Source organism: Pan troglodytes, chromosome 22 (assembly GCF_028858775.2).
Source record: "Pan troglodytes isolate AG18354 chromosome 22, NHGRI_mPanTro3-v2.0_pri, whole genome shotgun sequence".
Classification (NCBI taxonomy): domain Eukaryota; kingdom Metazoa; phylum Chordata; class Mammalia; order Primates; family Hominidae; genus Pan; species Pan troglodytes.
Genome location: NC_072420.2, coordinates 38753309 through 38765823, shown reverse-complemented (window position 1 = coordinate 38765823; position 12515 = coordinate 38753309). Strand labels below are relative to the sequence as shown.

At 43.4% G+C, this 12515-nt stretch overlaps 1 protein-coding gene across 1 annotated transcript in view; it reads left to right on the top strand.

The window, feature by feature from the left end:
* Positions 1-5806, top strand: part of LOC129138317 (Down syndrome critical region protein 4) — a 65693-nt gene extending 59887 nt beyond the window's left edge. Inside the window, exon 3 of the mRNA XM_054675299.2 lies at positions 5667-5806. Coding sequence (XP_054531274.1) covers positions 5667-5793 — 127 coding nt within the window. The 3' untranslated portion in view covers positions 5794-5806. The remainder of the gene's footprint in view (positions 1-5666) is intronic.
* The last annotated feature ends 6709 nt before the right edge of the window (positions 5807-12515 follow it).

The following is a 12515-nucleotide window of genomic DNA, read 5'->3' as shown; positions in this document are numbered from 1 at the left end:
ACCACCATCCGTCAACCACCAACACCAACACCATCACTATCAGCACCACCATCACCAACACCAACAACAATACTATCACAGCCACCACCATTACTATCACCACCACCAACACCATCACTATCACCACCACCATCATCAACACCATCACCACCAACACCAACACTGCCAACACCATCACCACCACCATCAACATCACCACCACACAATCACAGCCAACACCATCACCACCACCACCATCACTATCACCACCACCATCACCACCAACACCAACACCAATACCATCACTATCATCACAGCCATCACCAACACCAATACCATCACAGTCATCACCATTACTGTCACCACCACCACCATCACCACCACCACCACCATCACTATCACCACCACCATCACCACCACCATTATAATCACCACCACCACCATCATTACTATCACCACTATCATCGCTATCATCACCACCACCATCACCACTATAACCACCACCACCATCACTATCACTACCATCACCACTACAACCATTATCACTACCATCATCACCACCACCACCATTATCACCATCACCACTACAACCACCAACATCACCACCATCACTGTCATCACCACTATCACTACCATCACCACCACCACCACCATTACCACCACTATCATCACCATCACTATATCACCACCACCACCATCACTATCATCACCATTATGACTACCATCATCGTCATCACCACCACCATCACCATCACCACCACCACCATCACTATCATCCCCACTATCACCACCATCACCACCACCAACCACCACCACCACCATCATCACCATTACCACCACCATCACCATCACTATTACCATACCATCACAGCCCCCACCCCTACCTCCATCACAACTTTTACCTCCTGCTCCATTTCCACCATCATGGTTACTGTCACCTCCATGAGCATCTTCCTGCCACCACCATATTCCCATCATACCGTCTCTACCACCATCCCACTACTGCTATGATCACCACATCACTCCACCATTACCCCCATCACCACCACCGTGTGATCTCAAGTTGGCTTTGCAATTTTTAGCTGCATAAACTGTAATCCTGAATTTAGATTTTAGAGTTCCAGACCAGTTTTAATTGTAGAAGTATAGTAGATTTGAATCATCAACAAATAAAGAAGAACAAAGCCATGTATTAGCTTTATAGTCAAAATACAGACAAAGAAATTAGATCATTTCAGTGAATCTTCCATGAAAATTAAATGAAGGAATGGCAGCACTTTTTTAATGTCTTTTTTTAGTGGAGTGGCAAAAAAAAATTTAATTCAGTGTTTGTGAACCCAAAGGTTAGAAGTGCACTGACAAGTCTTGCATCTGGATTACTTTATAGATGCCATATTTGCTAGAAGAATCAAGGAGGAGCTAGAAGGCTATGAAAGTGTACTTCACTTTACTAGAAGAAAAGGAGCTGTAGAAGAGTTGTTTATTTTTGTAATTTTTTTGAGACAGGGTCTTGCCCTGTTGCTCCTGGAGTGCAGTGACAGGATCATGGGTCACTCACTGCAGCCTCAATCTCCTGGGCTCAAGTGATCCTCCCACCTCAGCCTCCTGAGTAGCTGGGACAACAGGCATGCACCACCATGCCCAGCTAATTTTTTAATTTTTTAGTTTTTGTAGAGACAGGGTCTTGCTATGCTGCCCAGGCTGGTCTTGAACTCCTAGCCTCAAGTGATCTTCCTGCCTCGCCTTATGAGCGTGAGCTACTGCAGCTGGCCTGTTTGTTTTTTTAGGCAGTCAGGCTAATTAAACTGGAGGGAAGGAGAGTGATTTCAGTGGAAGGAAAGCTGATGTTTCAAAGGGGAGGCAGGGCATGCAGGAAGGAAGATGAGATTGGGCAGATGTGAAAGGGGAGAGGAGCTGCAGATGGACCCTGAGAGAACAGTGGAGCTGTGGATGCAGTACTTCAGGACATCATCCCTCAGTAGGTGCAATATCTAGGCTTGTCTGTCATGCTCTAGGTAAGGCTGATGCTGCTAGTTTGTGGAGCAACGCATGGAAGAGCAAGTCATTTGATACAGAAGGGGAATGATCTCAGAAGCAGGTCCAACTGTCAGAAATGCCACTGCACTTTCTGGAAGTAGCAGGGGCAGGAGAGGGTCGTGATCCAAGGAGACAACCCCTACAATTGTCAAACAAACAAATAACAAAAGATGAAGCAGAGAAAAAGGGGGATGGTCCTTTTTAGATCCCTCAGGAAGGGGCTGTCCACCCTGCTGCACATTGTAGTCACCAGGAAAGCTCTAAACACTACCAGTGCCTGGAAGATCAGCACCACCTGTATTCACCAGGGTTCTCCAAGAAACAGAACCAACAGGAAGTGGACAGAGATGAGATAGAGGAGATAGAGACAGAGAGATAGGGATAAAGAAAGAGATGGAGATGTAGATAGGGATAGAGATGAAGACAGAGGTAGAGATACATAGAGAAAGAGATAAGGATAGAGCTAGTTATAGACATAGAGATAGAAGAGATAGACATAGAGATAGAGGTAGGTAAAGACAGGGATAGAGACAGATAGGGATAGTGATAGAGATCGAGATAGAGAAAGATAGGGATAGAGACAGAGATAGAGATGGGGATAGAGATAGACAGGAATAGAGATCGAGATAGAGATAGACAGGGATAGATACAGGGATAGAGACGCAGACACAGATACAGATAGGGATAGAGAGAGATAGACAGGGATAGGGTTAGAGAGAGAAGGGATAGAGATAGAGGGAGATAGGGATAGAGATAGAGACAGAGAGAGATAGAACAGAAAGAGATAGAGATGGAAATAGGATGAGAGAGATAGAGATAAAAATAGAGATAGAGGTAGCTAGGGATAGAAATAGAGACAGAAGTAGATAGAGATAGAGGTAGAGACAGAGACAAAGATCAAGATGGAGATAGGGATAGAGAGAGATAAAGATAGATATAGAGATAGAGATAGGAATGGGGATAGAGACAGACAGAAATAGAAATAGAGATAAACATAGAGACAGAGATAGAAATAAAGGGATAGAGAGATAGTGATAGAGATAGAGACAGAGAGATTTATTTATTTTAAGGAATTGGCTCACAAGACTGGAGGCTGGCAAGTTTGAAATCTGCACGGTAGGCTGACAGGCTGGAGGTTCAGGGCAGAGTTGATGCTGCGGCTCAAGCTGAAGCTTGTATGGAGGCAGAATTCCCTCTTATTTGGGGGAATCTCAGCCTTTTCTCATAAAGCCTTCAACTGATTGCATGAGGTCCACCCACATTATGGAGGGTAATATGTTTTACTCACCATTCACTGAAATGTTAATTTCACCTAAAACATTATTTCACAGCAACATCTAGACTGGCTTTTGGCCAAAAATCTGGGCACCATGGCCTAGCCAAGTTGACACATACAATTAGTCATCACACACCCCCAAAGACTCAATTGGTTGGGTACAGTAGGGTCCTCAGGATTCTTAAAGTCCCCCAAGGGATTCCAAGCTGCAGCCAAAGGTGAGGAGTGGTGCTCCAGGAGCAAAGACTCGAAGCAATAACAGCAGCTTTGGTTTGGAAATGTTCTAAGGATGGTTCTTGATTGAAAACCAACATGAGGACTAGAGGGAAATTGTCCCCGGGAACCAGGCTTCCCGGGTCTTAGCAATTTCAAAACAAGAGGCAATAGAAACAGTTCACTATGTCACAGCACTGCACACATGCCTGTAAGATTCAGTGGCAGCCGTGACACTATAGAGGGCCAACTCTCAGAGCAGCCTGAGGGGACTCCACACACTGGGCTAGAGGGGAAATGACACCCAAGGTGCAAAAGAAAGTGTGCCACCTCTGTATATTTCTATACTTTGAAAGAAGATAGCAATGTCTCAAATATTTCTCAACAAATACCTCTCTGGGGAAGGAGACAACATGTACAGGTTAAGTAGGGCCATTATTGGTTTGGTGAAGGGACAGTTCTTGCAATGGAGTTAACTGCCCCAGTCACAGTGCTCTGCAACCAAAGGTATCCTGCAGAGATAAAAACAAGGATGATTTCTTCTCTGTACATCAACCTACACTCAGATCCCATGGAGTTTCCATGGCGTATTTGGCATCAGTAACACGGGCCAAGATTTTACCAAGTGTGATGTCCCGAGAGCATGTTTGGATTAGGTAGTTCCTCTAGACAATGAAGTTAGCTGGTGATGGAATGTCAGTGCTGTGAGAATCTTGGCGGTGCAAAGATCATTTTCTTCTCTTTCAAGTGGGAAATGAGAGATTGACCTAACCTAATGCATCCTCTGAAGTCCTGAAGGCATTAAGCACATCATGTTGAAGGGTAGCCCAGTTCACATCTGATTGTTGAAGAGATCCAGAGAACAGAGAAACAGATCCAGAGAACAGAGATCCAATAAACAGAGAAAGAAATGGAGGAAGGCCTTAATTTCATTGGACATTAAATAAGACTGGGAATTATAGACTTTTGATTTGACTTCACAAGAGCAAGAATATTTAATTTTAGACTTTACTTAAGACACAGAATTATTTGAACTTTAACTTCCAAGCATATTTATTAGTTGCCTCTTTTAATTTCTTTCTGAGAATCTCTGCTGGTCCTTAGAGTGGTGCAAGCTACTTCAGCTCTCAGCCTCCAGGCACAAGGGAGGATTGGACTTGTGTGCCCTCTTGAACTGAGGTGGTGCAATGTAACTTTCTTTGGCCCATGAAATGTGACCAGTAGGAACATGGTCCCTTCCAGGAAAAGCTGCAGGCACCAGTGTGTGCCTAGCTAAGCTCAGTTTCCCTCTGGCACACGGCCAGCAGCATTCCACATGGCTGCTGTGCTCTCAGCTGGGCACCAGAGTGAAGACCAGGGAGGCACAGGGCAGAGCCCAGGCTGGCCAGTGAAGTCCATGGAAACAAACTTTCCTAGTGTTAAGCCATGAGATCTGGGAATTGTTTGCTGCTATTTGAGAGCCCCAGGGTCTCAAATACAGCCAGCCAACCTAGCCTAACCTATTAAAAGAGAATTTAATAAAAGAAGAGGTTTATATTCAACTTTGGGTTGTTGACATTTTATTCCCAGATCATATTAATGTTGACATTTAATCACATTGCAGAATCTCAGATAAGCTACATTGGGCAATATTGTTGGAAAAGAATGCAAAGAAAGAAAGAAAAAATAAATTTCCAACTTTGACTTCAGTGTGGCTCAAACTTAATTTGAATATTTTACTATTCTGACCCAAGTGACAGCTTCTGAGAACAAAATACATACTCCCTGGCAGTAGTCCCCAGAAGACACTCAAGACACAGTGGCTGATATTGGGGAGTGGGTGGCTGAAGGCAGGGGCAGCTTTTGCCAAGTGAGCAGCCGCAAGAGCAAGATGGTGCCTCCCTGGCCAACCAGGGACTTAACACTTCAATCTAAAGGTTAAGCATTCAGGGAGCAAAAAGGCAGGGCCCTCTTCTTCCCTGTGCCTCATAATTGCATGAGGAGGGAATGCCACTTGAGCAACTCTCTTCGTATTCCAGTCTCACTAGCCCCTCACCATGGGGGATGGAGGTCTCAGTCTGTGGGAGATTATATTGGCTCATGGCCCATGATTGGTGAGGCTGATCTACTGGAAAACTATAAGTAATTGAGATTTGATTTCTTTTCTTCCCTTTCCACTCAGAACCAGAGAGGGGCAGCAATTTTGGGCAAAATGTCTGATTTGGAAATACCAACTTTACCTCCATGGGCTCCACAAGAAATCAGATGGGAGAAGGGACAAGCAGATAAGTGCAAGCCCATCAACCTGAAGGCATAAACCACATCCAGCCACCTCCTTCTGATCAGCAGTAAAGCTGACGTTTTGATCTCCATCTGTCTGATTCTTGTGTCTACTTCTCAGTTTACAACTCCAGTGGGAAAGAAAGAGCTTTATTTACAGACCCATAAAAATCCCATCAGTGTCGTCCCCTGCTGAGAGGCCATGTGAGACCATATGGAAAAACAACAGCCATAATGGCAGCATGGCAGTGGAAGGGTTTGTCTTGTGCCCAGGCCTTGCGGTCATGCAAGTTTCTTGTGGATCCTGTTGGGACCAGCCACTCACCAAGGCTGAGTAGGTCCACAAATAACGGGGACTTTCTACCAGACTCACAGAGAACTGCTGGGTTTTTGGGAAGGGTGTGCGTGTCTTTGGGGCATGGAAGTTGGGGTTATAGTGGAGACCCAGAGGATGAGAAAACCTCTCTGCCTCAGCAGAAGAGTGGCAGCTGAGAGAGAGGCAAGAAACTCGCACCCACTGTGGACCGGGGCAGAGAGATTTTGAGGAGAATGAAATCCAGAAACTCTGTGTGGTATTAGTTTGGATCCAGAGGGTGACCCTCTTCTCAGGGAAATGCGTGTCATCAATTTTCTACACTATTAAAGATATAAAGTTCTTGGCATTACTACGTAAAATTTTTAATGTAAAAAGATTACATCATAGAGTTTCTAGCATCTATTCTCAACTTTCCACTCCCACTGCTGGCATCCAGAGCAGGCCTTTATTACCATTCCTCTGGTTCATTTGAACCAAGCATGGATACAGAGAGAGAAGTGGGGGGAAAGATGAGCCCTCCCCACCTACTTCTCCATCTGTGGCCGCTTTGTCTGGAAGGAGAGCAAGGTTCTGTGTGGGCTAGGAGAGAGGCAGAGGTGGCCCTCGGCTACAGTTCACCCTGCATCCCAGCCTCCTCCATGGGTCTCCAGGCTGGGCAGCTCCAGCTCCATGGCCTGGGGGAGGGCAAATGTGATGGAGAAGAATCCAGGAAGCTAGGAGTAACTCTTCCCCCTTGGAGTGTGGGAGACCGTCTCACAAGGTCAGGGATCAAAGAGAAAAAGAATGAGCTGAACTGGCCTCTGCAGGAGCTAGAGGTAACAAGTACTGGGGCATGACATTCCCTCTGGAAAGCAAGTCTTTTACAATTTAAGTTGATGGAACTGAACAGGAGGAAGAACTGCCTTCTGTAACTAGAGAGAGACTTGCAGGAGATGACCATTGTCTGACTGCTTAACTCACCCTTACAAGCAGTAATTACAAGGAAATGATTGGACCTTTCTGCAGCTATTGGGGACTGGCTCTGATTTCCAGCAGATCCGAGGACACACTGTGAACGTGAGAGCAGCAGAGCATCAGTGAAAAGGCCAACACCTCACCATGTCATGTGCAATAGCAGTGTGTGTGTGTGTGTGTGTGTGTGTGTGAGAGTTTGCACATTTGTGCATTGTTTGCATCTGTGCCTGTGTACTCATGTGTGTGAATGCATGTGTTTACGTGTGTGTGTGGGGGTGGGGGGTGTGGGTATGTGTGGTGAAAGAGCCTATACAGAGGCAAGTAAAATACCATCCCCCTCCTTCCTCTGAAAATGTGTTTCTGTCTTGGGTCGGGGTGGGATGAGGTCTGATTGTGCACTTAAGGGTCAGGGGTGTGACCTGACAGTTTCTGCGGGTCATGCTGTGGAGAAGGAGGCACATCTATAGCCCTCATTGTCAATGAGATCTCAAAGGCGCTCTGACTTGGGGTCCCCAAGGCTCTCTGCACTGGTCCTGCAGGCTGTGTTCCTGCATGGAGAGGCATGGATTTTTTTTTTTTTTTTTTTTTTAGACAGAGTCTCACTCTGTCACCAGGCTGGAGTGCAGTGGTGTGATCTTGGCTCACTACAACCTCCACCTCCCAGGTTCAAGCGATTCTCCTGCCTCAGCCTCCCGAGTAGCTGGGATTACAGGTGCACGCCAGCACATCCAGCTAATTTTTGTCTTTTTAGTAGAGACAGGGTTTCACCATGTTGGTCAGGATGGTCTTGATCTCTTGATCTCATGATCCACCCACCTCGGCCTCCCAAAGTGCTGTGATTACAGGTGTGAAGTGATTCTTTATAAACTGATGAAGATGTCACAGCTTGGTGAGAAGGGGATGGAGATGCAGACCTAAGTCTGGGAGGTACCTGGAAAGCAGGCCTCCATGAGAGCCAGCTGTGAACGCTTCCTGTGTTCCTGTTTGCTCTTCCAGGGTTAGGGGAGCTTTCTGTTTCATTAAAGTCTTAAATAATGTCTTTTTTTGAGTGATAATATTTTCAAAGTCACAAATTATTAATCTTACCAACTAATTTACAGAGCAGACTCACCGATGAAAGAAGGAACTAGAGAGGCCTCTTACCCACCTCACCCAATTCCTCCTATTTTTTTTTCCTAAAGAGATGACTTAGAGGTCCTATTTCCAGGTCAATCGAGTTGAAGGGGAAATGTATTTGTCAGTATGTTAGCAGTGAAAGAGACCCAGTAGGACATGTATGGAAACTTATTTCAAGGAAGTGGCTTACACGATTGTGAAGTCAGGCTGGGCAAGTCTGAAATCTGCAGGGCAGGTGGGCAGGTCAGAAACTCTCCAGCAGGAAGTGACTCTGTGGTCCACAGGCAGACATTTCTTCCTCAGGGAAGCCTCGGTTTTGCTCTTAAGGCCTTTCCACTGATTAGATCAGGCCCACCCACATTATCAAGGGTGATCTTCTTACGTAAAGTCAACTGATTTTGGCATCTCTCATATATATATATATGCATATATATGTATATCATACATGCATATATATGTATATCATACATGCATATATATGTATATCATACATGCATATATATGTATATCATATATGCATACATATGTATATCATATATACATATATATAAACCACATCACATATATAATCTATAGATGTATATAGTATATATAGTATATATAGATATATAGTATAGTGTATATATATACACTATATATAGAGATATATAGTATATAGATTATATACATATCTATAAAATGTCATCTAGATGTCATCTATAAAATGTCATCATAACACCTAAACTAGTGTTTGAGTGAGTAACTGGATACTATAGCCTGGCCAAGTTGGTATAAAAAACTAACCATTAGCAATAGGACTCATGAAGGAGGCTAGTAGACAGCAGCTGGTTGACCTTAGGGTCTTTGGCATTAGGATATAAAGAGTCACCATCCAATTGCCTGCTGTGCAAAAGAAAGGAGGAGGGTGAAGAAAAGATCAAAAAGGATAAGAACATAATCAGCAAAGGGAGATAAAGCAAATTTTCAATGAGGGTGCTATGCATTCTCCCCATCCACATGCAGGATGGATGGATTAATATAATATGTATGTCAGCCTGAAAGGTGCCTGACCCGAATGCCAACTTCAGCCAGAACAAAGAGCCCAGGCTAAGACTGAGGGACATGGAAGGACCCTCCCAATCTCAGGGAGACCACACGAGGACTGACGCCATGGTCAATCTCAGCCAGGGAAAAGCAGATGGAAAGTCACCCTTTACCAATGGCCACAAGATAACTGGACCCCAGAAGTCAGGGGGCATTTCAAGCAAAGTGATTTAAAGCATTTCAAGCAAGTAATTGACAGGTGCACAGAGCAGGCTTAAATTTGGTTTTTACCTGATCAAAATTCAATTTACTGTCACCAGAGGCAGGCTATAAAACAGGCAATGTCACCAATAGCTACGGAAAGTTGGCAATACTCAAAGTCTTGGCATTGGATTTACTTTTTCAAATAGCAGAAGTAATGCATAATTGTTGGAGTAACTAGAGCAATGCAAAGATTTTTTTTTAAGCGAATCTTCTTCCCCAGACTGCTCTCCAGCTTCACCATCCTGGGGGCCTAATGTTAATAGCTCATTCTTCAGCCACAGTTTTTCCTTTTCCTATAAATCATTTACAAGTATTTATACACATTTTCAGGATTTTTGTTTGTCTTTCTCAAACTGGTTTTCAATGAATATATCAAAAACTCTTAATTGGTAAGTGAATATAGATCTATATTTTATCTCCTCACTTATGCATCTGCATACACATACGTAATTCTATATGAAGGTAGTCATACTGTATGTGCTTAGTATTTTCAGTGTACACTTTACATTTTTTGCTTGCCTCTCCCACCCCGTCATATCTCCCTATGTGTTTTTCTCCATGTTCATTTAATCATATACAAACACGTACACAGTTGTTTCATGGTCTTTGTTTTGCTTTGAATGCAATCACATTGTACACACACCCACGAACCTTGCTTTTCTCGTTCAGCAATGACACTTGGAGTTGGTTTCCTGAAAGTCAACTGCTATTGCCCTTACTGGTTTTTTAATAGTTTATAACTGCATAAGATTTCACATTGTGCTTATACCCATAGCTTATTCTGCCATTTCTTGCTTAATGGGCATTCACTTGATCTTCATGTCTTGAGACAAAGTTACATTAACTATCTGTGTACTTCTGTCCCTACGTAGTGAGCTTTTGTCTCTGGGATAGTTTCCTAATACTGGGCTTGGTGATTAAAGAGCATATGGTTTTTAATTTTAATAGATCTCACCAGATCTTGATCCAAAGAGAATGGACCAACTCATATTTCCATTGGCTATGTCAAGTGTACCCACTTCACATTCTCAACCATATAGGGGCTCTTCATTTCTATTGTTGGGCAATCTAAAGTTGTGTCTTATTATTTTAACTGCTAGTGAATTTGAGTATTTTTACCCCATATTTGATGCTTCTTTGAGTTGGATTTTCTGTAAACTTCTTATTCATATTATTTGCCCAATTTTCTATTTCATTATTTTCTTATTAATCTAAGGCTTTTTTGAGTATACATTTTTCCAAATCCATAGCTCCTTTAATCTGATTATAATAGATATCATTATAAAGTTTTTAATTTTTTATGATATCAAATATATGTTAAATATGTATGTATGGTTTTTTGTTGTGTTTTGTTTTGTTTTTTGAGACGGAGTCTCACTCTGTAGCCCAGGCTGGAGTCCAGCGGCGTGATCTCGGCTCACTGCGAGCTCCACCTCCCAGGTTCCTGGTTCAAGTAATTCTCCTGCTTCAGCCTCCCAAGTGGGTGGGATTACAGGCCCATGCCACCACGCCCAGCTAATTTTTGTATTTTTAGTAGAGACAGGGTTTCACCATGTTTGCCAGGCTGTTTTGAACTCCTGACCTCGTGATCTTCCCACCTTGGGCTCCCAAAGTGCTGGGATTACAGGCGTGAGCCGCCGCACCTGGCCACATATATGTTTTCATACATGTGTGTATATACATATAATAAATACATATACGTGTATATAGCTACATAAATCCAGTCTGGATATTTTAACTCACTTAAAATCTCCTGAATTCCTAGATTGTATTTTTAGTCTCCTAGATTTTCTTCTAATGTTTTTATTTCTACAATACTTACATTTTAATTTTTAAAGCATCAGTTCAATCGTCATTGCCAACTTTAAAAGTTACTCCAAAATGCAGAGGATTAAAATGGTGGCCATTTTATTTTTCCTGTGATTTTGTAGTTCAGGAACTCAGGAAAGACTCCGCTAGGCAGTTCTGGTTTGGAGTCTTTTGTGTGGAAACAGTCAGTTGCCAGTGGGGCCTGAAAGTTCAACTAAGCTGGATGCTCAAGGTAGCCCTTCCATGTGGCTGCAGCCAGCTCAGCTGGGCTGTTAGCCAGAACACCCACGTGTAACTTCTTTAGCAAGTCAATCTCAGCATGGCCTTTTCTTACCCGCCTCTGAAGTTATGCAGCATTATTTCAGAAGTTTAGGTTTCCAGAAGTACCCTGCGGCATTCAAACAATTTCCCTGGAACACACCATTATTTATGCCATGGAGAGAAGGGCAGAGAAGTGTGGGCCAATCCTTTTCCACCTCACCTAAATCTCTTGCTGGAATAATACTATTGATGATTATTCTTCACGTGTTGAAGAAATAACTACTATTTTCCACCCAACATATTGCCGTGATGTCAGGAATAATGGACAGCTATGGCATCCATTCTTATGTCCACATGATGCTGGCACAGTGACACAGTGAACAGGGATGGATTAGCAGGAATACTGCCAGAAGTGTCCGTGTTTAACAATGAGCTCTCTCTTCAGAGAAATTATCTCAGTGTGTTTGCTTAGCAGTCAGGCAACCACTTGTTAAAAACGCCCATATTTCTCAGAGGCATTAGAAACTGGCAGAAACATTTTGCTGCCATCACTTGTGAATTCATGCCAGCTGTGATGAATGCGAATGAGAAGGAGTTCTAAATGGATCCGTGCAGACGCATCGCAGCACTCCCAACATTTGACAAGCTGATTTCCAAGAAGAACGTCAGGGCACGGGTCGGCAGTGGGGCAGCTGGTGTTGCCACTAGGGACCACAATCTCAGCATTAGCATTCTCTGCACAGAGGACGCCAGCTTCAGTGTCTAATTTCAGTGTCTAAAGCCATATTTTTGCATCTCATAATATCATTTAGGTAAAACTAATTCTGATTGATTGGCACAATTCTTACTTTTAGTTCTGGACTTGCTTGCTCTGTCTGTAATAGGATTGAAATATACATAATGGCATGGGGAGAGTTGAGGACAGGCTGGCTCTGTTTCAGTCATTACTGTTCTATAATTTGTCCTCGGACATTAGGACCATAAATAACATTGGAGATCCTCTGGGAG